Source organism: Microtus pennsylvanicus, chromosome 20, assembly GCF_037038515.1.
Source record: "Microtus pennsylvanicus isolate mMicPen1 chromosome 20, mMicPen1.hap1, whole genome shotgun sequence".
NCBI lineage: Eukaryota > Metazoa > Chordata > Mammalia > Rodentia > Cricetidae > Microtus > Microtus pennsylvanicus.
In genome coordinates, this window is record NC_134598.1 from 10,462,730 (window position 1) to 10,489,673 (window position 26,944).

Here is a 26,944-nt window from a genome sequence, read left to right on the forward strand (position 1 = left end):
TCGTTCTCACCACCTCTCTTAGTGTCCCTGCTCCTGGGTGTAGGAACCGGAGGGGTGCTAGGCGGGGAGTGGGAATGCTGTGTGTCCAGCAGCCTCCGTATCACAGGATGAGGACGAGAGCAGTACGGGCAACAAGGGGGAGCAGACCAAGAATCCAGACCTGCACGAGGACAACGTGACCGAGCAGACCCATCACATCATCATCCCCAGCTACGCCGCCTGGTTTGACTACAATAGGTACGGCCAACCCGTCCGTCAGTCCTTCGGCCTCAGTGAGGCTGATGTTGCACTGCCTTCCAGAGACCCTCCAGCACTTGAGGAGTTTCTGGCCTCTCTACAGTTTAGGGCTGCTTCGTGACCACACTCCCTTTAGGGCTCCTCTTCCACCCCTAAATCCCTCTCCTGACCCATTGTGATTTCTCCTGCAGTGTTCACGCCATTGAGCGGAGGGCTCTCCCTGAGTTCTTCAACGGCAAGAACAAGTCCAAGACTCCAGAGATGTAAGATTTCAGCTCATGGCTGTCTTTTGGTGTCCTTTCTGCTTTCACCCTTCCAGATTTAGCAACATCCAGGCAGGCTCTCTGTCAGGCGTACGTACACATGACAGAGGCAGCTGCAGCCTGAGCCTTAAAGCATGGTCTTCAGGTGTGAGGAGGTGTGCCCTTCTGTGGGCTTCAGGTGTGAGGAGCTGTGCCCTTCTGTGGACGTCAGGTGTGAGCAGGTGTGCCCTTCTGTGGACGTCAGGTGTGAGCAGGTGTGCCCTTCTGTGGACTTCAGGTGTGAGGAGGTGTGCCCTTCTGTGGACTTCAGGTGTGAGGAGGTGTGCCCTTCTGTGGACTTCAGGTGTGACGAGGTGTGCCCTTCTGTGGGCTTCAGGTGTGAGGAGGTGTGCCCTTCTGTGGGCTTCAGGTGTGAGGAGGTGTGCCCTTCTGTGGGCTTCAGGTGTGAGGAGGTGTGCCCTTCTGTGGGCTTCAGGTGTGAGGAGGTGTGCCCTTCTGTGGGCTTCAGGTGTGAGGAGGTGTGCCCTTCTGTGGGCTTCAGGTGTGAGGAGGTGTGCCCTTCTGTGGGCTTCAGGTGTGAGCAGGTGTGCCCTTCTGTGGTCTTCAGGTGTGAGGAGGTGTGCCCTTCTGTGGGCTTCAGGTGTGAGGAGGTGTGCCCTTCTGTGGGCTTCAGGTGTGAGGAGGTGTGCCCTTCTGTGGTCTTCAGGTGTGAGGAGGTGTGCCCTTCTGTGGTCTTCAGGTGTGAGGAGGTGTGCCCTTCTGTGGGCTTCAGGTGTGAGGAGGTGTGCCCTTCTGTGGTCTTCAGGTGTGAGGAGGTGTGCCCTTCTGTGGGCTTCAGGTGTGAGGAGGTGTGCCCTTCTGTGGGCTTCAGGTGTGAGGAGGTGTGCCCTTCTGTGGACTTCAGGTGTGAGTAGGTCTGCTCTTCTGTGGACTTCAGGTGTGAGGAGGTGTGCCCTTCTGTGGGCTTCAGAGAGTTCCAGTCACAATTGTTCTTTGTAATGTACATGACCTTAGTGTGTGCAGCAACTTTAATTAAATGTAAATGACTAGGACTAGGTTGAAATCCTGGTAAGAAAACAAGATAAGGCCAGCCCTGGTGGCTCACGTCTGTCTGTGGTCCTAGCACGTGGGAGGGTGGCTGAAACAAGAACTCAAATTTGAGGCCAATGTGGGCTTCCTAGCTAGACTTTTTCAAAGAGAAGAAAAAAGAAAATGAGAAGGAACTAAAGGGAAGGTCCAGTTCTAAGAAATACCAGAGAGTGCATTCTGAAAGAGTAGTATGTAAGGTCCAGGGCGGGGATGTGGCTCCAAAGCAGAACCCGGGCCTGATGTGCACAGGAGCTGTGTCCTAGCGCTGTCTGCAGACCTCTGTGAGTCAATCTCGTCCACACATCTGATGCCAGCCAGGGCCAGGGTGAGGTGTTGGTGTTGAATTGATCACTGCTGTGTGCCATGTGGGACACACTCCCTCCTTGAGCTGGCTGTAAACTCTTATGCATCCCTCTGGCTCTTCTAAGACACCTGACTGTGAGACTTGACAGGACGGCTGAGACTGGGACTGGGATGTTCCCTCTGTGCCTGCTGCTGCTCAGCCTCCCTCTGTGTGTGTTGGGGTCGGGGTCGGGGCGTCTGTTCTCCCTCTTGAGGAGGGCGGGGTTCGTCAGAAGGACAGGGAGTTGGTTACCAGATGACATGGTCCCGTTATCACACCTGCTTTCAGGAACGGCGAGTGGGAACTGCTGACGTCCCCGAGAGCGGCCCCAGCACTGACTAGTCTCAGGAGGCTGGTGACCACTGTGTCTAGCTTACACACTAGAATGCTGGCAGGAGGAGCAGGTGACAGTGTCACCTGAGTGAGCTCACACAGCTAGTAAGATGTGAAACCAGGGTCTGACCTGTAGTTTGGCTCAGAGTCTGATTTTATACTTTATAACAGCTACCTTTTTAATATTAAGAGTGGGGTGGGTTTTTTTTTTGGCTTTGTATTTTTTCTTCTTCAAGGCAGGGTTTCTCTGTGTAGCCCTAACTGTCCTACAATTCACTCTGTAGACCAGGCTGGCCTAGAACTCACAAGAGATCCACCTGTCTCTGCCTCCCGAGTGCTGGGATTAAAGGCGTGCGCCACCACTGCCTGGCAAGATTTATTTTATTTGTTAAGTTACTGTCTGTGTGTATGTGTATGTGGGTGCAGACCCACAGAGGCCAGAAGAGGGTGCTGGATCTGTTGGAGCTGGAACTGGAGGCCGCCATGAGTGGTCCGCGCCCGTGCTGGGATCTGCATAGCCCTAGCCCAGAAGCTGCCATTTTTGGGCTACAATATGTTAGACACAGGTAGCTCCCCACGGACATCCCATGTCACACCAGGGGTGTCTTACGTTAGGGATAACTTGACATCATTATCATGATAAGACTGGCATCTGGCTTTAAATCTTTCTAACTTCAAATATAAATTACATCCCAACGTTTGGGTGACTGAGGCAAGATCATAAGTTCTAGGCCAGTCTAGGCTACAAAGCAAGTTCCAGACTAACCTGAACTACAAAGTGAAATCTTGTCTCAAGAGGGAAAAAAAAGCCAGACATGGTGGCACACATCTTTAATCCCAGCACTCAGGAGGCAGAGGCAGACGGACCTCTGTGAGCTCAAGGCCAGCCTGGTCTACAGAGCGAGTTCTAAGGCAGCCAGTGCTATATAGTGAGACTGTGTCTCAAAACAAAAAACAAAACAAAAAACAAAAACAAGAAGTGTTGTGTGGAGATAATCCGTGGTTGTGAGTGTGCACTGGCTCTTGCAGAGGACCAGTTTGGTTCCCAGCACCCACGTCAAGCGGCTCTCAACTACTTACAACTCAGATCCTGCATGCAATGCGCATACCCCACAGATAATTAACAGTAAAGTGAGCCTCGATATTTTTAAATATATTTATGCATGCATGCATACATGTATTCTGTACATTCTCTGTGTATGTGCAAGGTACCTTTGGGGTCAGAAGAGGGCATCAGATCCTCTAGGATTGGAGTTACATGTGTTGTGAGCCTCCATGTGGGTGCTGGGAACTGAGCCAGGTCCTCTGCAAGAAGGAGCTCTTAACCTCTGAGCCCTGTCTCTGGCCCCTAAAATAAAATAAATCTTTTTTTTTTTTTAAAGCAAAAAGAAACAAAAAGGGCCTGTGAGATGGCTCAGTGGGTAAGGGTGCCTGCCACCAAGCTGATGAGCTGTGTGGGTCCCTAGAATCCATATGGCAGGAGAGAGTGGACTCCCATAGGCTGTCCTCTGACCTCCATACTTGTGCCTTGGAGCATACACAAATACACACAATTGATTAAAAAAGTGACAAGAGAAAGAGCTAGCTGGCCTGGTGGGATCCACATGGTACTCATGCACACACACTGCAAATACAAATGTGTGAAGTGTGTGAAGAAATAATGGAGTTTTAAAAAAACAGAAGAGAGAGAGGGAGTGAGAAGGCTTAGCAGTTTTGAGTCTGATCTGCGATTGGTCCCTGGGTCCCCCGTGCTGGCGGGAGAGAACCAGCTCATGAAAGCTGCCATCTCACCTCCACAGGTGCTCTGTGGACTGCGAGTGCATACAGGTAAAGAATACATAAGCGTAAATAATGGAGAAAACCAGCATATGTAAAAACTAACTTTAAAAAGTACAGTGTTACACATTTGTAATCCTAGCCATTGGGAGGCAGAGGCACATGACGGTCTACACAAGGCTAGCCTGTACTACACAAGACGGTCTACACAAGGCTAGCCTGTACTACACATGACGGTCTACACAAGGCTAGCCTGTACTACACAAGACTGTGTCAGAAAATGATAAATTTAAAAAATTATAAGTAAAAAGTTTAAGAGCCAAAACAAAAGCAACCCGTAAAGGCTGGAAAGATGGCTCAGCGATGAAGGGCTGACCGCTCTTGCAGAGGACCTGGGTTTGAGTCCCAGCACCTATGTGATGGCGCACATCTGTTGACAACTCCAATTCCTGGGGAACCAACAACTCCTTTTGGCGTACTTGGGCACCAGGCATGCATGTAGTACACGGATATACATGTAGGCAAAATACCCATACACATAACAAAGTAAATCAACAGCTTGGCGGTGGTGGCGCACACCTTTAACCCCAGTACTTGGGAGGCAGAGGCAGACAGATCTCTGTGTTTGAGGTCAGCCTGGAACTACCCATGGAGTTTCAGGATAGGCAGGGATATACAGAGAAACCCTGTCTCAAAACCAGAAAAAAAAAATGAAAAAAGCAGTCTTTAAGGTCCTTCTCCAGCATCAGGCTGATTGGCTAGATGCGTGGGCAAGGACTTTTTTAGTGTCTTGGGAAACAGACATTTTTCCTGAACCTGGTTTGCCGTCTCCGTGGAGTTAGGTAGCCCTGGCTTCTCTCTCTTTGTCACACAAAAGGGGTCGGTAGCACTTTTCTCGCTTTTCCTCCCCTTGGGCCTCAACAAACACTAATTTTCTTCCTCTTATTCGTCTCTCTGACTCTTGTAAGCTACCTGGCGTATCGAAACTTCATGATTGACACTTACCGACTGAATCCCCAGGAGTATCTAACATCCACTGCCTGTCGGCGGAACTTGGCAGGTGATGTCTGCGCTATCATGAGGTGGGTCTTGCTTCCGTGGAGAGTGAGTTTGAGAGGACGGCTGTGTGTGTCTTGGCGGAGCTACAGATGCTTTCAGGAAAATAGGGAATAAGCAGGAGAACACACCTAGAGAAAGCCCCTGCCATACATAACTACTTAGGGGATCGGAAATGTGATGTAAAATTGGACAGAGGGCCGTGTCCTTAGCTGAAAGGCAGTTGGATGGACTTTACCAGCCGTCTAGGAGGAGATGGTCACTAGGACGTGGTCATGGAGAGAAGTCCAGGCTGGAGATGTGTACCTGGGTGTCACTGTCAGTGACGAGTAGGTGATGGCACTAGTCTTCCTCCTTTCTGGCTGTCCCATATGGCCCACCCTTCCTTTCTCTCACAGGGTCCATGCCTTCCTGGAACAATGGGGTCTTATTAACTACCAGGTAGATGCTGAGAGCCGACCAACCCCAATGGGGCCTCCACCCACGTCTCACTTCCATGTCTTGGCGGACACACCATCAGGGCTGGTTCCTCTTCAGCCCAAGACCCCACAGGTAGGGTGAGGGGCACTGGGGACAAGGGTGGGTGGGTAAGACAGGACTTCTTTGGACTTTTCTTTTTCTGTTCACTTTTTATTTGTGTATGTTTGAGAGTACTGAGTCAGGGGTGCTGTAGGGCTTCTTCTTGAGCAATGGGTTAGAAAGGGGCCACAGGGGTCAGCCCTTGTGTTTCATCCTTCTGTTAGCCCTGACACTTGCTGAGGGAGAGAAGTTGCTCCTTATCCCAGGGAACAGACAGGCTAACGCAGGAGATAGAACAGATACAGACATGGCTTGCCATAACTCGTATGAAGTTTTTACCCTTTGTCATGTTTCCCATATTTTTTCATTTTTGCCTCATAATTATTGTCACCTTGTTTTCTTCCATTTCCATTCCATACATTATTAGACAGAGAAGAAAACATTGCGTGGCTCATACAAGATACTGAATCTAGGATTAGAATCTGCCGTCCAGCTCCTTAGAGCATCTGTAGATACATGTGACTACAAATGTCTATCATGCCAACTACATGTCTGATTAATCTTGGAGGCAGCATGGGACAGTGGCATGAGTGTTCCCAGAGCTGTGGCTGCCCAGTGCACCTCTAGGCCTCCAAGGCCTTGACCTGCCCACTTTCTGCCCAGCTTCCATGACGCCGAGCTCTGTCCCCCAGGGCCGCCAGGTTGATGCTGATACCAAGGCTGGGCGGAAGGGCAAAGAGCTGGATGACCTGGTGCCAGAGACGGCTAAGGGCAAGCCAGAGCTGGTAGGTGGGGTGCAGACCCCGCTGGGCTATTTATTTGCCCCTTCACTGGGGGGCCCCTGCCTGGAAAGAAGAGGCAAGAGAGCAGAGGGCAGAGGAGCTGCAGCAGGAAGGGAGGAAGTCCTGCCAGGGCACCCCTGGCTTTGGGGAAGAAGCTCCTTCTCTCTGTCTCTCTCTCTCTCTCCGTCTCTCTCTCTCTCCGTCTCTCTCTCTCTCTCTCTCTCTCTCTCTGTCTCTCTGTCTCTGTCTGTCTTTCTCTTTCTCTCTCTCTGCCTCCTGTGACCACTTATACTCATGTGCTCCTCGTCTCCCCTTCCATAAATAGCAGAGCTCTGCTTCCCAACAAATGCTCAACTTTCCTGACAAAGGCAAAGAGAAACCCACGGACATGCAGAACTTTGGACTGCGCACAGACATGTATACAAAGAAGAATGTCGCCTCCAAGGTATGAGGTGCAGTCGGCCTGGGCTTGAGAGCCTTGGCTCCATGCAGTTTGACTCTGACTGACGCACCTGTTTCTCTGCAGAGTAAAGCTGCAGCCAGTGCCACTCGGGAGTGGACAGAACAGGAGACGCTGCTGCTCCTGGAGGTAATTGGGGCAAGGCAAGGAGAGCTCTGCTGTGAGGACAAAGTGTCTGGGGTGCTAGCTGCCCCTGAGTAGGGAGCTCTCGTGCATTCTGGTGTGAGTGCAGCACCAGGCCCGGCTGCTCCCCTCTCTGTGCTGGTCACATTTGTCCCAGGAACAGCTCCAGGTCAGGAATTTGGGCCTTTTTATCATCCCATATCCTTTCTTAGTGCTACTTGGAGATCCCCCTTGGATCCAGCCGAGTACAGAAATACCAGAACACGAAGAGCTTTGAAGCCAGATGCCCTTAGGATGGGGGGAGCTGACCTTGGAGGGAAGTGGCTGAGTAAGCGGAGTTGTGTCTCCACCACTCCTCCAGGCTCTGGAAATGTACAAGGATGACTGGAACAAAGTGTCTGAACATGTGGGGAGCCGCACGCAGGACGAGTGCATCTTGCATTTTCTTCGCCTTCCCATTGAAGACCCATACCTGGAGGACTCGGAGGCCTCCCTAGGCCCTCTGGCCTACCAGCCCATCCCCTTCAGTCAGTCGGGCAACCCTGTTATGAGCACTGTTGCCTTCCTGGCCTCTGTCGTCGACCCCCGTGTCGCCTCTGCTGCTGCGAAGTCAGCCTTAGGTAATTTGGGGTGTGGGGGCCGGCCCTCTTGGTTTGTTTTGCAGGGTTAGACACTCAGAGTGAAACCTTCTCAAGTCTGGCTGCCCTGCTGGCCTTGTCTGTTGCTGCCTTAGGTCAGGCACCTGTCTAAACTCCATGTTGCTCTTAGAGGAAGATGGGCTTGTAAGAAAGCGTTCACAGGGATGACCAGAACGGGCCTCCTGCTTCGTCCCAGCCTCTCCCCCTCTGGGTCTTACAGAAGAGTTCTCCAAAATGAAGGAAGAGGTGCCCACAGCCTTGGTGGAAGCCCATGTGCGGAAAGTGGAAGAAGCAGCCAAGGTCACAGGCAAGGCAGATCCTGCCTTTGGTCTCGAAAGCAGTGGCATTGCGGGAACCACCTCTGACGAGCCCGAGCGCATTGGTGAGCACTGGCTTTTAGATCTCTCCCCATCACCAAGAGCCTGCTCCAGCCGGCTGCCCTGTGCCATCCCGTGTGGTCTGCCCGTCACAGCACAAATGGGAGAGAGTCCGCGAGTTTATTGTCCTCGTGAAGTCACTCTAGGGACTGTGGCTCCTTCTGGTCCTGTCCTTGAGGCTCTGTCTGCTGAGAACTTGTCACGTAGATGGGACTTACAGACATCTCTCCTTTCTCTCCTTTCTCCATGGGTCCAGAGGAAAGTGGGACTGATGAGGCCCGGGCAGAGGGCCAGGCGGCAGATGAGAAGAAGGAGCCGAAGGTACGGAGGGAGAGACTTGCGTCTGGATGAGGCTGGGTACAGCCTGTGGGATAAGGGATCCAGTGGAAGGGCCGTCTCCTGGAGGGAGGGGTTGTGTGGGGCTGAGACGGTTAGTGCTAAGAGTGCTTGTTCTACAAATATGAATTAGTATCCCTGGCACCTTTGTAAACTTTGGCATTGGCCGGGCATGGTACCACACACCTTTAATCCAGCACTCAGAAGGCAGAGTCAGGTGGATCTCAGTGAGTTCAAGGCCAGCCTGTTCTACAAAGCAAGTTCGAGGACAGCCAGAACTATTACACAAAGAAACCCTATCTTGAAAAAACAAAAAAAACAAAAAAAAAAAACCAAAAAACCAAGTTTGGCATCGTTTTACATTCCTGATACACCATTGTGGGACCATCGGAAGGTGGACCTGTCTTTAAGGCAGTGAGATACCCCTGTCCTGCTCTGACCTCGGCATGTTCACACATAGGTTTACACACCCTTACATGTCCATGCAGCACACACTACACATGCACACAGAGGAGCAGTAAGTCAGAGTCAGTTACAGCCCGGGGCCTGTGAGAACTGCATTCTCCAGTGTCTTCCTTTCTTCTTCTGGAACTGCAGGAACCACGGGAAGGAGCAGGTATTGCAGAGGAAGAAGCGAAGGAGGAAGCCAGTGAGGCTCCCAAGAAGGATGAGGAGAAAGGGAAAGAAGGGGACAGTGAGAAGGAGTCCGAGAAGAGCGACGGGGACCCGGCAGGTGAGCCACCCAGCACGGTGTGTGTGGGCAGGAGCGGGATGTGCACTCAGAAGGCTGAGTCAGCCTTCCTCCTGCCACAGCTGATCCTGAGAAAGACAAGGAGCCGAAAGAAGGACAGGAGGAAGTGCTGAAGGAGGCGGTGGAGTCAGAGGGGGAGAGGAGAACGAAGGTGGAGCGAGACATTGGTGAGGGGAACCTCTCCACAGCTGCTGCCGCTGCCCTGGCCGCTGCCGCAGTGAAGGCCAAGGTGAGGGTCTCCTCAGAGAAGCTGCCCACTTCACCTAGACCTTCCCTTCTCACTCCTTAGGGCCGGCCTCTTCCCTTGAATTTTTATCCTAAATGAGTTAGTCATCTCTTTTAACCTTTTAAATCTCTTATGTTGGCTGTTTCTAGCCCTTTGATTTCTTTTACCTGTCTTATTTCTTGCTATTCTTTTTCTACGTGCTTTTTATATTTAAAAAAATATAGTTGCCGGGCGGTGGTGGCGCACGCCTTTAATCCCAGCACTTGGGAGGCAGAGGCAGGCGGATCTCTGTGAGTTCGAGACCAGCCTGGTCTACAGAGCTAGTTCCAGGACAGGCTCCAAAACCACAGAGAAACCCTGTCTCGAAAAACAAAAAAAAACAAAAAAACAAAAAAAAATATAGTTATAGTGTTCTGAGTTGTGGTCACAGCTCCTTCCTTCTTAAACCTGCCAGCCTCTGCCCTTCCCTCTCCCCCTGGAGTGTCTGCAGCTGAGTCCTCTGGCTGACCCCGTCACATTCCTTACCTAGCATTTGGCTGCGGTGGAGGAGAGGAAGATCAAGTCTTTGGTGGCCCTGCTGGTGGAGACCCAGATGAAGAAACTAGAGATTAAACTCCGCCATTTTGAGGAGCTAGAGACAATAATGGACCGGGAGCGAGAAGCAGTGAGTAGCTCCAGTCAGGAGTCAGCAGGAACCTGGAGCCCTGCCAGAAGCCTGGGCTCAGGGGTGTGAGGCTGAGGAGAGTGGGGCGGGTGGGCTCAGGTGTGAGGAGAGTGAGGCAGGTGGGCTCAGGTGTGAGGAGAGTGAGGCAGGTGGGCTCGGGTGTGAGGAGAGTGGGGCAGGTGGGCTCGGGTGTGAGGCTGAGGAGAGTGGGGCAGGTGGGCTCAGGTGTGAGGAGAGTGGGGCAGGTGGGCTCAGGGGTGTGAGGAGAGTGGGGCAGGTGGGCTCGGGTGTGAGGCTGAGGAGAGTGGGGCAGGTGGGCTCAGGTGTGAGGAGAGTGGGGCAGGTGGGCTCAGGTGTGAGGAGAGTGGGGCAGGTGGGCTCAGGTATGAGGAGAGTGGGGCAGGTGGGCTCGGGTGTGAGGCTGAGGAGAGTGGGGCAGGTGGGCTCAGGTGTGAGGAGAGTGGGGCAGGTGGGCTCAGGTGTGAGGCTGAGGAGAGTGGGGCAGGTGGGCTCGGGTGTGAGGCTGAGGAGAGTGGGGCAGGTGGGCTCGGGTGTGAGGAGAGTGGGGCAGGTGGGCTCGGGTGTGAGGCTGAGGAGAGTGGGGCAGGTGGGCTCAGGTGTGAGGAGAGTGGGGCAGGTGGGCTCGGGTGTGAGGAGAGTGGGGCAGGTGGGCTCAGGTGTGAGGAGAGTGGGGCAGGTGGGCTCAGGTGTGAGGAGAGTGGGGCAGGTGGGCTCAGGTGTGAGGCTGAGGAGAGTGGGGCAGGTGGGCTCGGGTGTGAGGCTGAGGAGAGTGGGGCAGGTGGGCTCGGGTGTGAGGAGAGTGGGGCAGGTGGGCTCGGGTGTGAGGAGAGTGGGGCAGGTGGGCTCGGGTGTGAGGCTGAGGAGAGTGGGGCAGGTGGGCTCGGGTGTGAGGCTGAGGAGAGTGGGGCAGGTGGGCTCGGGTGTGAGGCTGAGGAGAGTGGGGCAGGTGGGCTCGGGTGTGAGGAGAGTGGGGCAGGTGGGCTCGGGTGTGAGGAGAGTGGGGCAGGTGGGCTCGGGTGTGAGGCTGAGGAGAGTGGGGCAGGTGGGCTCGGGTGTGAGGCTGAGGAGAGTGGGGCAGGTGGGCTCGGGTGTGAGGCTGAGGAGAGTGGGGCAGGTGGGCTCGGGTGTGAGGCTGAGGAGAGTGGGGCAGGTGGGCTCGGGTGTGAGGAGAGTGGGGCAGGTGGGCTCGGGTGTGAGGAGAGTGGGGCAGGTGGGCTCGGGTGTGAGGAGAGTGGGGCAGGTGGGCTCGGGTGTGAGGAGAGTGGGGCAGGTGGGCTCGGGTGTGAGGAGAGTGGGGCAGGTGGGCTCGGGTGTGAGGCTGAGGAGAGTGGGGCAGGTGGGCTCGGGTGTGAGGCTGAGGAGAGTGGGGCAGGTGGGCTCGGGTGTGAGGAGAGTGGGGCAGGTGGGCTCGGGTGTGAGGCTGAGGAGAGTGGGGCAGGTGGGCTCGGGTGTGAGGAGAGTGGGGCAGGTGGGCTCGGGTGTGAGGCTGAGGAGAGTGGGGCAGGTGGGCTCGGGTGTGAGGCTGAGGAGAGTGGGGCAGGTGGGCTCGGGTGTGAGGCTGAGGAGAGTGGGGCAGGTGGGCTCGGGTGTGAGGAGAGTGGGGCAGGTGGGCTCGGGTGTGAGGAGAGTGGGGCAGGTGGGCTCGGGTGTGAGGAGAGTGGGGCAGGTGGGCTCGGGTGTGAGGCTGAGGAGAGTGGGGCAGGTGGGCTGCGGCTGGGTTCTGGCTGCTGCAGCATCTCTAGTCTGGAGACTGCTTTCCTCTCTACTAGAGTTTCCTAAAGTTGGGTGAGTGAACGGATTTAAGAGGTGATAAGATACTAGGGATGTAAATTTGGACAATAGATGGGACAGACAAGTATCAAGTCAGTTTCTTTGAGGACTTATAAAGAAGTAGAAGATGAGGACCCTGGAGACATCAGATATTTAATAGGAGGTATCAGAAACAGTTAACAATACTTAAACTACCCAGAAAATTCATATTAGAAGATTTTCTAAGGGGTAGACTGGCTGAGCCGTTGGGAACAGACCCATGTCTGCCCCTGGAGGACTTTCTCAGACACCCACACAGATGCATGTCCATACACATCGTTAAGAGTAACTTTAAAATCTTCACCTTTAACCCCAGCACTCAGGAGGCAAAGAACTCTGTGAGTTTGAGGCCAGCCTAGTCTACATAGTGAGTTCCAGACAGCCAGGGATAACAGAGAAACCCCAATTCTAAAAATAAATAACTAAACAAATCTGGGAGATTCAGAACAAAAACAAAATTCAGAGGCCAGTGAACCCATGTAGGATGGCTCACTAGAATAGTCAAGTTTTTAGCCTGTCTTGAAGGGAGAAGAGAACTTGAATTCATAAGAACTGGAAGCATTTTCAAATCAGAGTAATAACAAGTTCAGAGTTTGGGACTGAAACAAACTGGAACCACACCAGAAAATAGTCGTGCAAGCCGGGCGGTGGTGGCGCACGCCTTTAATCCCAGCACTCGGGAGGCAGAGGCAGGCGGATCTCTGTGAGTTCGAGACCAGCCTGGTCTACAAGAGCTAGTTCCAGGACAGGCTCCAAAACCACAGAGAAACCCTGTCTTGAAAAACAAAACAAAACAACAAAAAAAAAGATAGTCGTGCAGTGAGGAGCAGCATGGGTGGCCGGGAGTCTGTGGACTGGGGTGTGCCCAAGGGTCAGTCTTGGGGATACACCAGCCTGAGCAATAGGGTCTTCCAAAAGAAAAAGTGGGGCTGAGGCATCTGCCCAAGGATCTGGACCTGCTGACCGTATTTTGTTGGCACTGGCAGCTGGAGTACCAGAGGCAGCAGCTCCTGGCCGACCGGCAGGCCTTCCACATGGAACAGCTGAAGTACGCAGAGATGAGGGCCCGGCAGCAGCACTTCCAGCAGATGCACCAGCAGCAGCAGCAGCAGCCACCAACCCTGCCCCCAGGCTCCCAGCCCATAGCCCCGCCTGGGGCTGCTGGGCCTCCCACGGCCCACGGTCTAGCTGTGGCTCCAGCAGCTGTGGCCCCTGCTCCTGCTGGCGGTGGGGCCCCTCCTGGAAGCTTGGGCCCTTCTGAGCAGATCGGGCAAGCAGGGTCAACTGCAGGGCCACAACAGCCACAAGCAGCTGGAGCCTCCCAGCCTGGGGCAGTCCCACCAGGGGTACCCCCCCCTGGACCCCACGGTGAGTATGCATCCTGCAGTGTTTGTTGGCTGCAGAGAGCCAAGCAAATGTTCTGGTTCCTTTGAAGGGAATTCCTGCTGGGCCCGGCGATAAGTTTCTACAGGTGGACTCCGTTATTATGTCCACAGACCAGCAGGGATATCTTCCCAGACTTACCTGGAGTTCTATTCTGGTGTCAGGCTAGGGAAGCTTGAGCTGCTGTGTAAGATTTTTCTCCTCTCATGTCTTTGTTCTGTTTATTTCTAGGCCCCTCACCGTTCCCCAACCAACAAACTCCTCCCTCAATGATGCCAGGGGCAGTGCCAGGCAGCGGGCACCCAGGCGTGGCGGGTAATGCTCCTTTGGGTTTGCCTTTTGGCATGCCGCCTCCTCCTCCTCCTGCTGCTCCATCCATCATCCCATTTGGTAGTCTAGCTGACTCCATTAGTATTAACCTTCCCCCTCCCCCTAACCTGCATGGGCATCACCACCATCTCCCGTTTGCCCCGGGCACTATCCCCCCACCTAACCTGCCTGTGTCCATGGCGAACCCTCTACATCCTAACCTGCCGGCGACCACCACCATGCCATCTTCCTTGCCTCTCGGGCCGGGGCTCGGATCCGCCGCAGCCCAGAGCCCTGCCATTGTGGCAGCTGTTCAGGGCAACCTCCTGCCCAGTGCCAGCCCACTGCCAGGTGAGAAGGGGCCAGGAGGGGAGAAGGGTGAGGGAGAGGGTTCCACATGGTGGGAAGGAGGGCAGGTGGGTAAAGGGTTAGATACTAGAATTTCCACAGCTGTTCTCAGCACTCTGGTAAAACTAGAACACAGGAGGAAGGGCCTCTCTGGCTGTCCTCCACTTCCCCATTTGGCAGCTGCCACCTCTGGGATGACGCTGGGGCCATTCACTGGTGGGTCATGGAGGAGTCCAGTGCGCAGAGGACCTCCGTTGTAAACCTGGACACTAGCTGCCCATACGCATGATGATGGCATTCCTTTGCTTGTTCCCACCACATTCAGATGCCCCATCTAGAGTCCTTGGGGGCAGGAAGATGGTTTGGGGTCTTCCCAGTGTCAGGTGGAAAGGGGTATTGGGGAAAAGAAGCTAAACAGAGTGGGTACCTCATCCATCTACCCACCCACTGCATGCCATGCCCAGTTTGTGTGTGGAGCCTGGGGCTGGTTCGTTTCCTCTGCTTGCTCCAGCCCATTCATCTTCCTTTTCTCCGCAGACCCCGGCACCCCCCTGCCTCCAGACCCCACAGCTCCGAGCCCAGGCACAGTCACCCCTGTGCCGCCTCCACAGTGAGGAGCCAGCCAGCCATCTTTCCCCCTCACTCCCCATGGAGGTCACAGTTCCAGGAACAGCCCTCCCCCACTTCTGGGACCTCTCTGAGCCTGGAGAGTTCATCACTACGTAAGGAAAGCTCCTCATGCCCCCTCACCGCCCCACCATGCCCATCAGAGGTGTGCAGTTTTATATCCAGTTCTTATCCACGGACTTCTGACTAAAAGATGTTCCTCATGCCTGGGAGAGAGGCTAGGGTGGAAATGGAGCCCTCAAAGGAAGGGCCAGGGAAAGATGTTTATAGGAGATTCTGCTAACCACTTCTGAGGGTGCCCCCTTCAGACTACTGTATTTTTGAAGTGGATATCGTGAAAACAAAACCCTTTAAAAGGGAGGTTTTAAAAAGACATATTGGAGTCCACAAAAAATAACTTTTTTTGAGGGGGAAGGGCAGATTTTAAGGGGAATTAAGGTTTGGGGGCGAGCTGTGGGGATGGACTAGGGTACCAAGCCTGTCTCCCTGAGCCCCTTGGCACTAAGTCAGCTCCCTCACCCATTCCAGTTTACCATGCTGAGCCCTCCCGCTGCTGTTTTAGGCCACAGCTCAGCAGTGACCTTCCCTCTGAATGTCAGCTGTGTTTGTTTTTAAAAGTCACCTGCTTAGTTGATGTCAGCGCACGTGTATTTGGTGGGGATATTATTTTGGGGGGATTCCATGGTAGACGATAGAGGAAGGAAGGGCCGCAGTTGGGGCTGTTCTTCCTGCTCTTTCTGGTTGTATCTGTGAGAGCCTAGATGGCTTGAAGCGGGAGCTCTAAGAGGATGGGGAGTTTGCAAACCCTGAAAATTTGAAAAGCACTTAAGACCTGTGGGGACACTCTGCTAATTCTGCCCTCTCCCACCAAGCCTGACAGACCCTCACTGATAGCTAGGAGTTCCCCAAATGAGGACAAAGATTTGGGGGCAGCGTGGCATGGCCCTGCTCCCTGGACTTCAGTGCCTCTGCACTCCGGTTCCTTCTCCTCACCCTCCTCGTGAGGCAGACAGGATCTCAGGCTCCACACCAATGCTTGGTCCCTGCTGCCAGCCCTTTGTTCCTCCTGTCCCAGTGTTTCTTTTCCTCTGCATCTTGGCACCTTTCCTCTGTTCAAAGTTTTCTGTAAAATTTTCTTTTCTTTGTTCTTTTTCTTTTTTTAATTTTTTTTATATAAATTAATTTGCTTTCAGTTCCATCTTGTGAATGCCTGTGTTCTCTTACCTGTGGCTGCTAGGGAGGGGGCAGCCTTCCTGGAGTCCCTCACTGGGCATTTACCACAGGCCCACAGATGTCAGTCTCCTGCCACAGAAGGCCAAAGGCAACCCAGCATTTAGGACCTGCAGCAGCCGTGTTCACCTGCCCTGAAATAGCTCTTGGAAGAATGGATCTAAATCCTTTCAGACAGTGGCTACATTCCTTCCCTTATTAGGGAGGAGGCAGGCACTCACCTCCCACTGTCGTCACTGGCCCCCAGCCCTGCAGACAGCACAAGACAGGCTGTAGCTGTGCTAGTATGTCCCGGCAGTTTAGCTCCAGTGAATACCCACAGGCTTTCCCACAAAGGCGGTCAGTACCTAGGAGGGTGGGGACCTGTTTCAAAGAAGCCCTAAGGCCAAGAAATATAACTTGACCCAGAATAGAGCAAAAGGATCCCCCCACACAAGCACACAGCTAGCTGTAGGGATTTATGGCTTTCTTCATTCCCCAAAGGGGAGCCTTTCATTAATGAGGCCCTAATCCAGTTTTTCCTAAACCCCACCCTCAGCCCAGAGCTTTGTCTCAGAACAGACATCAGTACCGCCTCACCCTTTCCTCCCTCACCCTGACCAGGAAAGGAAATGGAACCAAATAGGGCAAAGAGAGAATTTTATTTGGTGAAGACAGACATCCAGAAGAGACCAGATGGCAAGGTGCTGTGACAAGGGAGCCTAGGAGGGGCCACAGGGAGATCCCACACTGGGCAAGGCACAGGCTCGGGGTCTGGAAATGTCCTCAGCCGTTCAGCACCATCCGGACAAGCTCTGTGGGGGAGAGGTGGAGTAAGCCAAGGAAAGGGCTCGGGAGGGTGCACCACGGGCCAGGAGACCACAGATCATGAAGGTGGCATGAGGAACATGGCCACAGCAACCAACCCTGGGGTTAGTTTGCCAAGAGCCACCTTGAGTGACCAGTTCTCTCTGTCCCTGGCTCCCCTCCCAGCAGCTGTTAGCCCCCACCCCACGCTGAGTAGCAAGAACACAGCAGAGGCAGAGTTCTCAACTACACCTAGAACTACTGTCAGCCACTGGCAGGAGAGGACAGTTTTGAGTTAGGTACCTCCAAGCTGTCCAGCAGAGGGATGGAGAGAACCGTTTTGTTATAGCAGCAGAACGGGGCAAGCAGCCCACCCCCCTTTGCAACTCTCCATGCTCCAGGGCCAAAGATCCACCATAAGGCAAGCCTTTTCGAGAAGCTGGTGAGAATTTCCTGACACCAGCACCAAGTAAGTCCAACCTCAGAGACCGGAGAGAAGTAAGGAGGTACCACACCCCCAAGCTGCTTTCCTTACTGAGGAACCCTCCCCTCCCAAGCCAGCTCCATGCAGAATCATGCCAGGAGGAAGTCAGTTGGTAGTAGCTATGGGCGGGGGGCTAGAGAGCACAGTTGGGAAGAAAGGAAACACCAGGGAGACACTAGAGGAGAGGCTGGGAGGAGCCGTACCCGCCCCATGGGCCCGTCACCCCGACAGGATGTGCCTCACAAATGCTGCAGGAAGGAAGAGACATTAATGGTGAAGACACAGACATGGGTGAAGGGGTCAGCAGTGGGGACAGACGTTCTGTTTGCTTCCCACTCATAGCCCACCCTTCTGTTGCCGTTGTGTACCCAGAGCCCCCTCCCAGGCTGGACTGGACCTTGCCCCTTGACTCTTGGCTCCTTTCTGGAACCAAATCTAGGGAGAAAACACCTCAGGTGCCATCCTTAATGTGCCCTAAAACCACTTCCTCCTCAAAGGCTCCAGTTGACAGCTGGACACTCACCTTCATAGTTGATACAACCGTTGCTATCCTCATGACCCGCCACCAGCATCTCCACTTCCTCCTCTGTCATCTTCTCTCCTGCAGAGGAAGGGTCATTTGAGAGCTGGGTGACAGGTGAGGTGTATCAGGGTGGCAGCCCAGCTCCAGAGCAAGGTCACAGAGCCTTACCCAGTGTGACGAGGACATGCCGGATTTCAGCACCCATGACGGTACCATTCCCTTCCTTGTCGAACACACGAAGGCCTTCGACATAGTCCTCATAAGTTCCCTGGTCCTTGTTCTTGGCCACAGTCTGCAGCATGGGCAGGAAGTGCTCGAAGTCCAGCACCTTCACATTCATCTCTGCATGTAGGAGGTACAAGTGTCAGCCAAGAGAACCACTCGTGTTCTTGGAACACAAGTGAACTGACGGGTGTGGCAGAGAAGGGAGAATCTGCAGGACTGGCTGGCTGAGCCTATGAAGATACAGGGGTGCTTTTAGCCGAACAACCATAAACCCACTGGCGCACTAAATTCTTGAGAAGCTCACCATCGCTCTTGGGGTTCCCCAGGACCTTGAGCACCTCGGCGTTGGTAGGGTTCTGGCCCAGGGCCCTCATCACGTCCCCACATTGGCTGTACAGGATCTTGCCATCACCTGTTCGGTCAAACAGCTGGAAAGCCTCCTTGAACTCTGAGGATTCAAATGAACAACAGCCCTGGGAATGAAGCCAGTCCGGACTGTACAACTCTGCTGCCAATTCAACTTTAATCGTGCTGGAGAAACCGGACCCCCTGTCCTGTACACCCAAGACTGCCCATAGGGATCTATTTCTACTAACTCAAATGTCCCCCAGAAAGACACAGCCACCTTCCCCTTAGCACAAGGAGGCATCCACCTGTTTGTTTACACACCCGAGCCCGCAGCACGCAGGCTCTCCACTACTCCCTAGGAATTGGTTGCCGCCCCGCTAGGTCCTGTCCATATAAGGAAGTAGCAGCGGCTAGGGACTCTATCTAGGGTCATTCTAGCCAGCCACTTCCCACCCTTCCCCTTACAGAGGTCTTCCAGGGGGAAAGTTAAGTCACATCCTTAGCAAACTCCCCAGAACCCATCTTCACAATTACCAAGGCACTGCTACAGTCTTCGCAATCCAAGCTGGGGGCGGGGGGGGGGAGTTATCACGGGATAGGCAAAAGTGGCAGATTAGAAGAGGCAGAACACAGCCATCAATAGACCAGACATACAACAGGCAGTAACCAAACAAGTTGTTTGACATACCCACACCACCTAAAACTCGCCCAGTGCTTGGGGCTCAGATCTAGAGTGGAGGGGGAAGGAAGAAAGAATGAAAAAAGAAAATGGAGGATCCAGAGAGGAGGAGAAGGAAATCCATGTGGCAATCTCCCGGGAATGCTGAAGAGCTGACAAGCTGGGATCGGAGAGTAGATGCCAGCGGAGGGTGTCCCCCTAGGGTAAGGGTGACCTCCGTTGGGGGCCAGAGGCTGCCTACCTGCGGTCTGGTCCTCGGTGAAGTCACACTGCTCGGAGAAGAAGGCACTGGTCAGCACCTCAAGTCCAACCCCGCAAGCTTCTATCCCGGCCTTACAAACTGAACCCCGACTCCTATTTCAAGGTGAGGGCTCGCTTCCTGAGGCAGAGCCCTAGACCTTCCGACCCCCACGTACAACCTTCCAAGACCTGGGCTTGCCTTTGTCCACATCCACTGGCTTCTCTCCCCCGACCCATGGCTCCCTCCTTGCCCCAAATCCCCTAATCTCCCGATACCCGAGGCCCACCATCTTGGCTGCTCAGCTCTGCAGGACCTTTTCCGGCAGTAATGGCTCCGAGTCCCGACCCAACCCTAGCTTTAGTACGTCCCATGGCGTACGACGTCACCTGCAGCTTCACCCAATAGGAATGCTAGTCTGGGCCCATGCGGATGACATCACTACATTAGTAATGAAGTGAGAAGCCCCCACCCTCCGCTCAGAAACGCCCCAGGCCTGGGTTGCGACTCTTTGGAAGCTCTTCTCCCGAGCTGCACAAAGAACAGGGAATTTGGGCTTTGACAGAAGACAGGACTACTTCCCTCCTTCCCCTTTCTCAAAAGAAAACAGTCGGAGACCAAAGCAGGAACCATGTTTTTATTTGAAAACTCTAAGTGCCGCCTAGTGGCAGGAATGCGCTCCTAGCCGCCTGGGAGGTGGGGTAAGTATCGACCCGGCTGGGTCTGAGTCGGGAAAAGAAAGTTGTCCCGCCCTGGTGCTTGAGCTGCACAGACCCGAAAACGCACGGCCTGTTCTTCTGTCTGGTTGGTCTAGGAGCCTCAGGACGACACTAGCGGGGGAGGACTCTGAGGAGCTCAGAGGCTTAGGATGTGCTTCAGGAAGGCTGCACGAGAGAGGGTGAGAGGACTTCAGAAACTGACTTCAGGGTAATCCATCGAACTTAAGGAAATTGAGGGTGCCCCCCTCATCCTCTGGTCTGCTCCTGCCCCCTTACCCTCATAGTTGATGCAGCCGTTGCTGTCCTCGTGGCCTGCCAGGACAGTCTCCACCTCTTCCTCAGTCATCTTCTCACCTGAACCCCGAACCCCGAGCGCCTCATGAGCTCAAGCCTGCCCTTTCACCCTGCCCTTTTCTTTCCACCTGGCCCACACCAACAGTGCCTTGGAACTGGTGGAAGCTTTGACAGACAACGAAACAAGCCGCAAGGGTTGAGACTTGCATGGAATCAGCACAAGTCTGGCTTGCAAAGGGGGGGGGGGGCGTGGGGCTCCCACCTCAGCCTCTGGATGAGCGAGTTCCTCTGATTCTGCCTTTCCAGTCCCTGCCCAAGACTGCAGGACTGCAATCCCATTCCAGGCTTTACCGGACTCTTTCTGGTCCACCCCCTTCTCCACCCCACAGTTCCGGTCCCTGCCTCACCCAGGGTGGTCAGAACATGTCTGAGCTCTGCTCCCATGACTTTGCCATTGCCCTCTTTGTCAAACACACGTAGCCCCTCCAGGTAGTCCTCATATGTGCCTTGGTCCCGGTTCTTGGCCACTGCTTGGAGCATAGGCAGGAACGTCTCAAAGTCCACGCGTCGGGACTTCAGCTCTGGAGATGAGAGAGAGGTGAGAGAGGGATCACCGAGGTGAGGATCCAGTTGCGTCCGTCCTGTCACAGTAGCGTCATCCCCCTCAGCATTCAGGATGTTTTCCTGCCCCGTGCTCGACAGCTTCTGAAGTCCTGAGATCCAGCCTGGCATCCTTACCCATCAGGGAAAAGTGCCACTATGGGGAGCAGAGTGGCCAGGCGAATTCAAGGCCAGCCAAACAATTTAGTGATTCCTCATGTCTGCATAAAAATTAAAAAGGGAGGGCTGGAGAGATGGCTCAGAGGTTAAGAGCATTGCCTGCTCTTCCAAAGGTCCTGAGTTCAATTCCCAGCAACCACATGGTGGCTTACAACCATCTGTAAAGAGGTCTGGCGCCCTCTTCTGGCCTTCAGGCATACAGACAGAATATTGTATACATAATAAATAAATAAATATTTAAAAAAAAAAAAATTAAAAAGGGAGCACTGGGGACCAGTGGAGTGTCAGGATACTCAAGACAAAGAGAAAACTGCTAATCCGTGGGTGGTGGCTCGCACCTTCTGCTGCCCCAGCACTCAGAGGCAGAGGAAGGCAGCGCTCTGTGAGTTTGAGGCCAGCCTGGTCTATATAGTTAGTCCCAGAACAACCTGGGCTGTTAGTGCTACTGGGATAGAGCTGTAGGTTCAAGGGCAGCAGAAGCCATGTGGTCAAGGCCACTCTGAGTAACTTAGAACCTGTCTCAAAGAGTAAAAGAACAGGGATATGGTTCAGTAAAAAGGGCTTGTCTGTCTTCCACAAGGCACTGGATTCAAATCCAGCGGCCACATAAATTGGAGTAATCCCAGCATTCTGGTAGGCAGAAGTAGACAGGAGGTGAAGGATCAGAATTTAAAATCACTCTTGGCTAGGATAGAGACCCTGTCCTGGGAGAGGGGAGCACGAAAGAAAGCTACAGGCTGGAAATGGAGCTCTGTGGTGCTTGCTTTGGCAGCACAGATACTTAAAGCGGAACAGTACCGAGCTTAGCCTGGCCCCGGTGCAAGGACGGCAGGCACATTGGTGAAGCATTCCATGTTAAAAAAGAAAGGGAAGGAGAAACCCTGTTTTGAAAAACAAAAAAAGGGTGGTGGTGATGCACGTCTTTAATTCCAGCACTCAAGAGGCAGAGGCAGGTGGATCTCTGTGAGTTTGAGGCCAGCCAGTGCTACACAGAGAAACCCTGTCTCAAAAACACAAGAGAGAGAGAGAGAGAGAGAGAGAGAGATAAAAGAAAGATAGGGAGCGCAGCGTCCCAAGGTAGAACCCATACAATCTCGAAGAAGAAGAAAACTGAGAACCCACATATTCCAGGGTCCCTCTCACCATCGCTCTTGGGGTTCCCCAGGACCTTGAGCACCTCGGCGTTGGTAGGGTTCTGGCCCAGGGCCCTCATCAGGTCTCCACATTGGCTGTACAGGATCTTGCCATCACCTGTTCGGTCAAACAGCTCAAAGGCCTCCTTGAACTCTGGGGTGTGAGGAGAGGGTGAGAGATGGTGAGGAGTCCCATCACTTCCAGACAGAAGGGAGGTTTCGTCTGGACATCTTATGCTAGAGCTGGGCAAGGCACTGTGTGCTGCAGCTGGGCAGAACAAGGGAGGAAACCAGGACAAGAGTGGGAGGCTTCAAGGTCAGCACTGCAGAGCAGAGACTCTGACCAGGGGCTTGGGACTAGACAATGGGGTTTAGGAAATGGCTTCTCACCCTCCAGCTGGTCCTTGTTAAACTCGATCTGTGAGGGGAGGGGGAAGAAGTGAGGAGAGGAGAGATGGCAGGGCCTTTTCAATCCCTCTCTGGCTTGCCCACCCCACTGGCAGCCACTTCTGGGGAGGGGCCCAAAGGGATGAGGCTGAGAGCCCCGCCACTTTGGTCCCATCCCCGGCTCGGGCCTTGGGAGAATCCCAAGAGGAATTAAAGGGGGAGGGTTTCCTGGGAACAGGGCTAATCCCATGCCACCTGTTCCCCTCCCTCCACTGCCCTGAGTCCTGCATCCCTCACATAACTGGGGGCTGAACAAAGGCTAAATTTACCCCTGCCCCCAGCTGTGATTGTCTAACAAGCCTGTCCTCTTTAGTCTCCCCTCCTGGGGTTCAGAGATGTGGTCTTTTGAGTTAAACAGACAACCCCTTTCCCTTCACCTTGAAACTGGCCTGGGAACCCCCAATCTCCCTACGGTGCTCATTCATATTCCCACCCATTCCCTGATTCCCTGGGCTGGATGGCATCCTTGAACCTCCCCTTCCAAGCCACACTTTCCTGGGACTCACCACGACTTTGGAGAGATCGACAGGAGGCTCCTGGGTTTTTGCAGGGGCCTGGGGGGCAGCTGGCTCAGCCTTGGTCTTGGCTGGAGGGGTCCCTGCTGCAGACTTGGCAGCAGGCTTAGAGATGGGGGGTCCTGTTGGTTTCTTCACAGGAACATCCTTCTTGGGCGGCATGATGTCAGGTGGCCAAAGGACAGTGTGCCGATGGGGCACCCATCTCTGTTTAAATAGGCAGGGAGTCTGGGATGTCAAGGGGCGGGGGCAGGGACGGGGCAGGGAGCCAGTTGGCGGTGGCAAGGGTGAGGGACAGGAGAGTTACGCCTGTCTGCCTTCACTCCCCTGACCTCCTGTAGTTCAGGACTCCTGTCCCAAAGTTTCTTTCTTCTGCCACTCCTCCCCCAAAGCTGACAAGAACATTGTTTCCTTTAAGGGTAGGGGAAAGAAACAGGAGACTTCTCAGATTTAACCTCCAGGGTGAGAATAGGGTGTTTGCCAGTGCTGCTGAGAAGGGAGTGAAGGGAAGAGGGGTAAAAAACACAATGAGAGCCGGGGCAGTGGTCACAGGAGCCTTTAATCTCAGCGCTCAGGAGGCAGAGGCAGGCGGATCTCTGTGAGTTCGAGGCCAGCCTGGTCTACAAGAGCTAGTTCCAGGACAACCCAGGCTGTTAAACAGAGTAAACCCTGTCTCCAAAACAAAACAAAACAAAATGCAACAAAAACCGTTGCATTAGCTTCAGACTGTAGAAGACCCAAGCATTGGAGGTCTTGGGGATGGAGTGGGGAGCTGGCCAGTATAGGAACCTAGTGGGAAAATTTTAAATAAATTCTGAAAATTTTTAAATAAAGGGGAGGTGTGTGCCCATTCCCATAGTTTAATGATCATTAGAGCATGTAGGTCCCTAGGCTACCCCCAACCTGGAGCCACACACAGCAGCCGGAAAATGGCATTGCCCTGTCTTCTGCACCTGGTGCTGACTTAGGGGAGCAGGTGTAGACAAGGTTTAACATCTGCCACATATACTTCCCAAGAAAGAACGGTTTCTCACAAGGTACTGTTATTCAAATAAGACAAAAGGCTAGGGTGCCTGAGGAGCTTGTAGAGAACACACACACGAAGGGAGGGCTCTGGGAGACAAGGAGCCTAGATTCTCTAATCCGAAAGATTACAGGATCCCGACTGGTCCATGGGTATTCCCATACCCACACCCCAAGCAGGAGCAGAATAAAAACCTGAGCTTGGCTCTCAGTCACAAACCCTGCTGGAAGTCATGGCAAAGGGGAGGGGTCGTGTTTGGGAACTAGGAGCAGACTCTGGCTATTCTATTCTTGGAGAAAGAAGATTTAGGTAGCCTTCTGAGAGACCGGTCATTCCACTTAGGCCCTGGGGAGTGATAATGTGTCTGCCTTTGTAAAAGGGCGTCAGAATCTTTTTACTGAAAATTGTCCCATTTTTTTTGGAAAATAAGAAATCCTTCTGCAGACAACACACCTGTTTCTCTTATTCACACTCCTAAACCTTAGAGAAAAGAAGGCCCACCCAACCGTGCAAAACTTACCTTGCCCGATGCTAGGAAGGGGCGGGGGCGAGACGCAGGGCGGCTCTGGGCCCTGAAGGGTTAACTGCGGCGGCCGCGGAGCATGCTGGGAGTCGTAGTCCGTGAGCGCTCCCTGGCTCACAGGAAACCTTTCTCCCGCGGTGAGAGGTGGCGGGGCGGTGACTTCCGGCCTGCGGTGGCAGTTGGTGACTCAGGCTCCGCAGTGTGCGCGGGTTCCGGAACTGAAAGGGTTTGAAGGTCCCCACCCACGACCTCACGGCTGCGGGGTCCACGGACGCCCGCAAGCCTGGGGATGCCCGCAAGCCTGGGGGTGGGGCTGGGCGGAGGTTGCTTTCGCTTCCTCCCTGCGGTTGCTAAGAACCAAACCCGCGGAATTGTGTGGCTTGAAGCTGTAAAGTTTGAATTTTTTTTTTCATTTTTACATTTGCTCTTAGGAAGCTGGTTCCTGAAATAAACGTTAAGATTTGCAGTTAAGCCGGGTCATGTGCCCCAGACGCTAGTGGTGAGGCCTCCCCCGTGCTCACAGATGCCCTGAAAATGCCGCGCTGGGCTCTGCAGCCTGGGCGCTCGCCCTTTCTCCCTGGCGGTTACTAAAGGTCTGGGTGCAGAGGGAACTGGACCACTGTCCCTGGCCAGATGAGTAAATACTCTGGCGGGGTGCCCCATAGTAGAGCCTGTGAAAGCAAGTGGACCAGAAATAGCTCAGGGTAGAAAACTGCCAACGACACCGTAGGAATAATGAGGCTCGAGCCAACTTTGTGGCCAGAAACAAACACACTCTCCCTAGCTGGAGAAAGCTCCGAAGAGTAAAAAGGTCTGTACGGGTGCTGGGGATGGGTGCTCAGTTGATAGAGTGTTTACTTACCAAGCACAAAGCTCCGGGTCCCAGCACTCAGGAGGTGGAGGTTCAAGCCAGCCTGGTCTACACGAGATCCTGTCTCAGGATAAAGGAAACAATATTCCTGGAGGCTGTGCACCTGAGAAAGGGAGTGGTCTCTCTGGTCCCATGAAATAACTCTCGTGCTTAGGCACGGTAACATTTTCCAAGTTTGTTATTGAGGCCGGGTCTGACTATCCCGAGACTCACAGAGATCCACATGCCCCTCCCGAGTGCTGGGATTAAAGGCCTGTGCCACCATGTGCCCAAGGGTTTATTTTTATGAGTAAACGTCGTTTTGCCTGCATGTATGTGTGTGCACCGTTGCATGCCTGATGCCTAGGAAGGTCCCAGACCGCATTGGATCCCTTGGAACAGAAGCAACAGAAAGTTCTACCCTGCAAGGTGGATATTGGGAATTGAACCCTAATCAAGTGCCCTTTTGATTTTTTTTTCCCCCTGAAACAGGGTTTTTCTGTGTTTTTCGCTTTGTAAAGCAGTCTTGCCCCAAACTCAGGAGTTTCATCTGCCTCTGCCTCCCAAGTGCTGGAATTAAAGGCATGGCCACCACCCAAGCAATCCAATGCTCCTAGCCACCGAGCCATTTCTCCTGCCCCATAGTCACGCAATATTAAATCAGTAAAACAGAATGGAGTGGGGGCTGGAGAGATGGCTCAGAGGTTAAGAGCACTGACTGCTTTTCCAGAGGTCCTGAGTTCAATTCCCAGCAACCACATGGTGGCTCCCAACCATCTGTACTGAGATCTGGTGCCCTCTTCTGGCACACAAGCATACTTGGAAGGAATGTTGTATACATAATAAATAAAATTAAAAAGAAAAAAAAGCAGAATGGAGTGTACATGCTCCAAACACGGCAAAGAAAATTCCCAACGTCAGCATGTCTATTGGCCTCTTGTTTGAGACAGTCTCATGTCACCTGATCCTGCCTTAACTCCTAAGACTCCTGCCTCTGCCTCTAGGTGCTGGAGGGCCTGAGCTGTGCCCCCATGCCCAACATCCCTTGTATCACATTTTTGAAGGGTTAATTGGTGTAAACAGATGGGAGAGGAAGAAGGAATGCATTAATCATAAGTAGTTACAAGACTCTTTAGAGAAAGGTCATGTTTGTAAGTGACGCGTTAGCTCATAATTTGCACTGGCTGATTTTTGAAAGTGTTTTTTAATAGAATCCAGAACCTCACCATGATTGTAGCCATGTATCACCATGCCCACTTTATTCTAATATTAGTCTCAATATAATTTAATACACACTTCCAAAGGATATTAAAAATCCAGCCAGGCAGTGATGGCTCACACCTTTAATCTCAGCACTCGGGAGGCAGAGGCAGGTGGATCATCTCTGGGAGATCAAGGTTAGTCTGGTCTACAGAGCAAGTTCCAGGACAGGCTCCAAAGCTACACAGAGAAACCCTGTCTCAAAACACAAAAACAAAAAAATTGAGAGCTTGAAATTTAGCTCTGTGGTAGAATCCGGGGGAGGTAGGAGCTAAGGAGAACAGCTCTCTTGGACTGGGGTTTTCCTAGCGTTCCTAAGGGCCAGCACTAGATAAAGTGGGCGTGGTGGCATACACCAACAATCCTAGCGTTCAAGAGGTGGAGCTCAGAGAATTAGAAGTTCAGATTTAGCCTCA

General features: G+C 53.3%; 4 protein-coding genes across 20 annotated transcripts in view; 2 read left to right on the plus strand and 2 right to left on the minus strand.

Annotated features, from left to right (window-relative positions):
* The window catches only part of Smarcc2 (SWI/SNF related BAF chromatin remodeling complex subunit C2), a 28,905-nt gene extending 13,239 nt beyond the window's left edge, over positions 1-15,666 (plus strand). Inside the window, exons 14-30 of one of the 11 annotated variants that reach the window (XM_075954902.1) lie at positions 107-237; positions 429-500; positions 5,010-5,123; positions 5,496-5,649; positions 6,309-6,401; positions 6,724-6,843; positions 6,925-6,987; positions 7,343-7,601; positions 7,840-8,001; positions 8,253-8,317; positions 8,930-9,065; positions 9,146-9,312; positions 9,839-9,973; positions 12,790-13,171; positions 13,418-13,501; positions 13,781-13,846; positions 14,381-15,666. In XM_075954902.1, coding sequence (XP_075811017.1) covers positions 107-237; positions 429-500; positions 5,010-5,123; positions 5,496-5,649; positions 6,309-6,401; positions 6,724-6,843; positions 6,925-6,987; positions 7,343-7,601; positions 7,840-8,001; positions 8,253-8,317; positions 8,930-9,065; positions 9,146-9,312; positions 9,839-9,973; positions 12,790-13,171; positions 13,418-13,501; positions 13,781-13,846; positions 14,381-14,457 — 2,280 coding nt within the window. In that variant the 3' untranslated portion in view covers positions 14,458-15,666. Of the gene's footprint in view, positions 1-106; positions 238-428; positions 501-5,009; positions 5,124-5,495; positions 5,650-6,308; positions 6,402-6,723; positions 6,844-6,924; positions 6,988-7,342; positions 7,602-7,839; positions 8,002-8,252; positions 8,318-8,929; positions 9,066-9,145; positions 9,313-9,838; positions 9,974-12,789; positions 13,172-13,417; positions 13,847-14,380 lie in introns of all 11 variants that reach the window. The other 10 variants (XM_075954903.1, XM_075954898.1, XM_075954899.1 and 7 more) reach the window with 10 other exon arrangements.
* On the plus strand, positions 537-1,508 carry LOC142839048 (uncharacterized). 3 transcript variants are annotated; one of them, XM_075954909.1, is made up of 2 exons: positions 537-1,272; positions 1,306-1,508. In XM_075954909.1, the coding sequence occupies exons 1-2, from the start codon at positions 635-637 to the stop codon at positions 1,412-1,414; spliced, it is 747 nt and encodes a 248-aa protein (XP_075811024.1). In that variant the 5' UTR covers positions 537-634; the 3' UTR covers positions 1,415-1,508. The 3 variants fall into 3 exon arrangements, with proteins under 3 accessions (XP_075811024.1, XP_075811026.1, XP_075811025.1); XM_075954911.1 differs by having other exon boundaries at positions 537-1,173; positions 1,240-1,508; XM_075954910.1 differs by having other exon boundaries at positions 537-1,074; positions 1,108-1,508.
* Positions 15,667-16,322: 656 nt separating the features above from the next.
* Myl6 (myosin light chain 6) lies at positions 16,323-19,370 on the minus strand. 4 transcript variants are annotated; one of them, XM_075954916.1, is made up of 7 exons: positions 19,273-19,370; positions 18,987-19,014; positions 18,023-18,166; positions 17,662-17,835; positions 17,494-17,571; positions 17,174-17,218; positions 16,323-16,494 (listed from the first exon to the last, which is right to left on the minus strand). In XM_075954916.1, exons 1-6 carry the CDS (start codon positions 19,273-19,275, stop codon positions 17,190-17,192), a joined length of 456 nt encoding a protein of 151 aa, XP_075811031.1. In that variant the 5' UTR covers positions 19,276-19,370; the 3' UTR covers positions 16,323-16,494; positions 17,174-17,189. The 4 variants fall into 4 exon arrangements, with proteins under 4 accessions (XP_075811031.1, XP_075811030.1, XP_075811029.1 ...); XM_075954915.1 differs by lacking the exon at positions 17,174-17,218 and having other exon boundaries at positions 19,273-19,357; XM_075954914.1 differs by lacking the exons at positions 17,174-17,218; positions 19,273-19,370.
* A 235-nt stretch (positions 19,371-19,605) lies between these two features.
* On the minus strand, positions 19,606-24,518 carry Myl6b (myosin light chain 6B). 2 transcript variants are annotated; one of them, XM_075954913.1, is made up of 7 exons: positions 24,416-24,518; positions 22,863-23,078; positions 22,300-22,327; positions 21,920-22,063; positions 20,404-20,577; positions 19,979-20,056; positions 19,606-19,867 (listed from the first exon to the last, which is right to left on the minus strand). In XM_075954913.1, the coding sequence occupies exons 2-7, from the start codon at positions 23,031-23,033 to the stop codon at positions 19,839-19,841; spliced, it is 624 nt and encodes a 207-aa protein (XP_075811028.1). In that variant the 5' UTR covers positions 23,034-23,078; positions 24,416-24,518; the 3' UTR covers positions 19,606-19,838. The 2 variants fall into 2 exon arrangements, with proteins under 2 accessions (XP_075811028.1, XP_075811027.1); XM_075954912.1 differs by having other exon boundaries at positions 21,920-22,171.
* Between the last annotated feature and the right edge of the window lie 2,426 nt (positions 24,519-26,944).

Excerpts from the sequence above, each read along its gene's own strand:
- Myl6b (XM_075954912.1), bottom strand. The coding sequence starts at position 23,033 with ATGCCGCCCAAGAAGGATGTTCCTGTGAAGAAACCAACAGGACCCCCC. Across the intron at positions 22,172-22,299 it reads TAACAAGGACCAGCTGGAGG|CACACAGTGCCTTGCCCAGC; the intron begins GTGAGAAGCCAT and ends GCCCAGCTGCAG. Across the intron at positions 20,578-21,919 it reads GGGGAACCCCAAGAGCGATG|AGCTGAAGTCCCGACGCGTG; the intron begins GTGAGAGGGACC and ends TCTCATCTCCAG.
- LOC142839048 (XM_075954909.1), top strand. The coding sequence starts at position 635 with ATGGTCTTCAGGTGTGAGGAGGTGTGCCCTTCTGTGGGCTTCAGGTGT. Across the intron at positions 1,273-1,305 it reads TGCCCTTCTGTGGGCTTCAG|GTGTGAGGAGGTGTGCCCTT; the intron begins GTGTGAGGAGGT and ends TGTGGTCTTCAG.
- Myl6 (XM_075954916.1), bottom strand. Across the intron at positions 17,836-18,022 it reads GGGGAACCCCAAGAGCGATG|AGATGAATGTGAAGGTGCTG; the intron begins GTGAGCTTCTCA and ends TCCTACATGCAG. Across the intron at positions 17,219-17,493 it reads CGGTTGTATCAACTATGAAG|CATTTGTGAGGCACATCCTG; the intron begins GTGAGTGTCCAG and ends TCCTTCCTGCAG.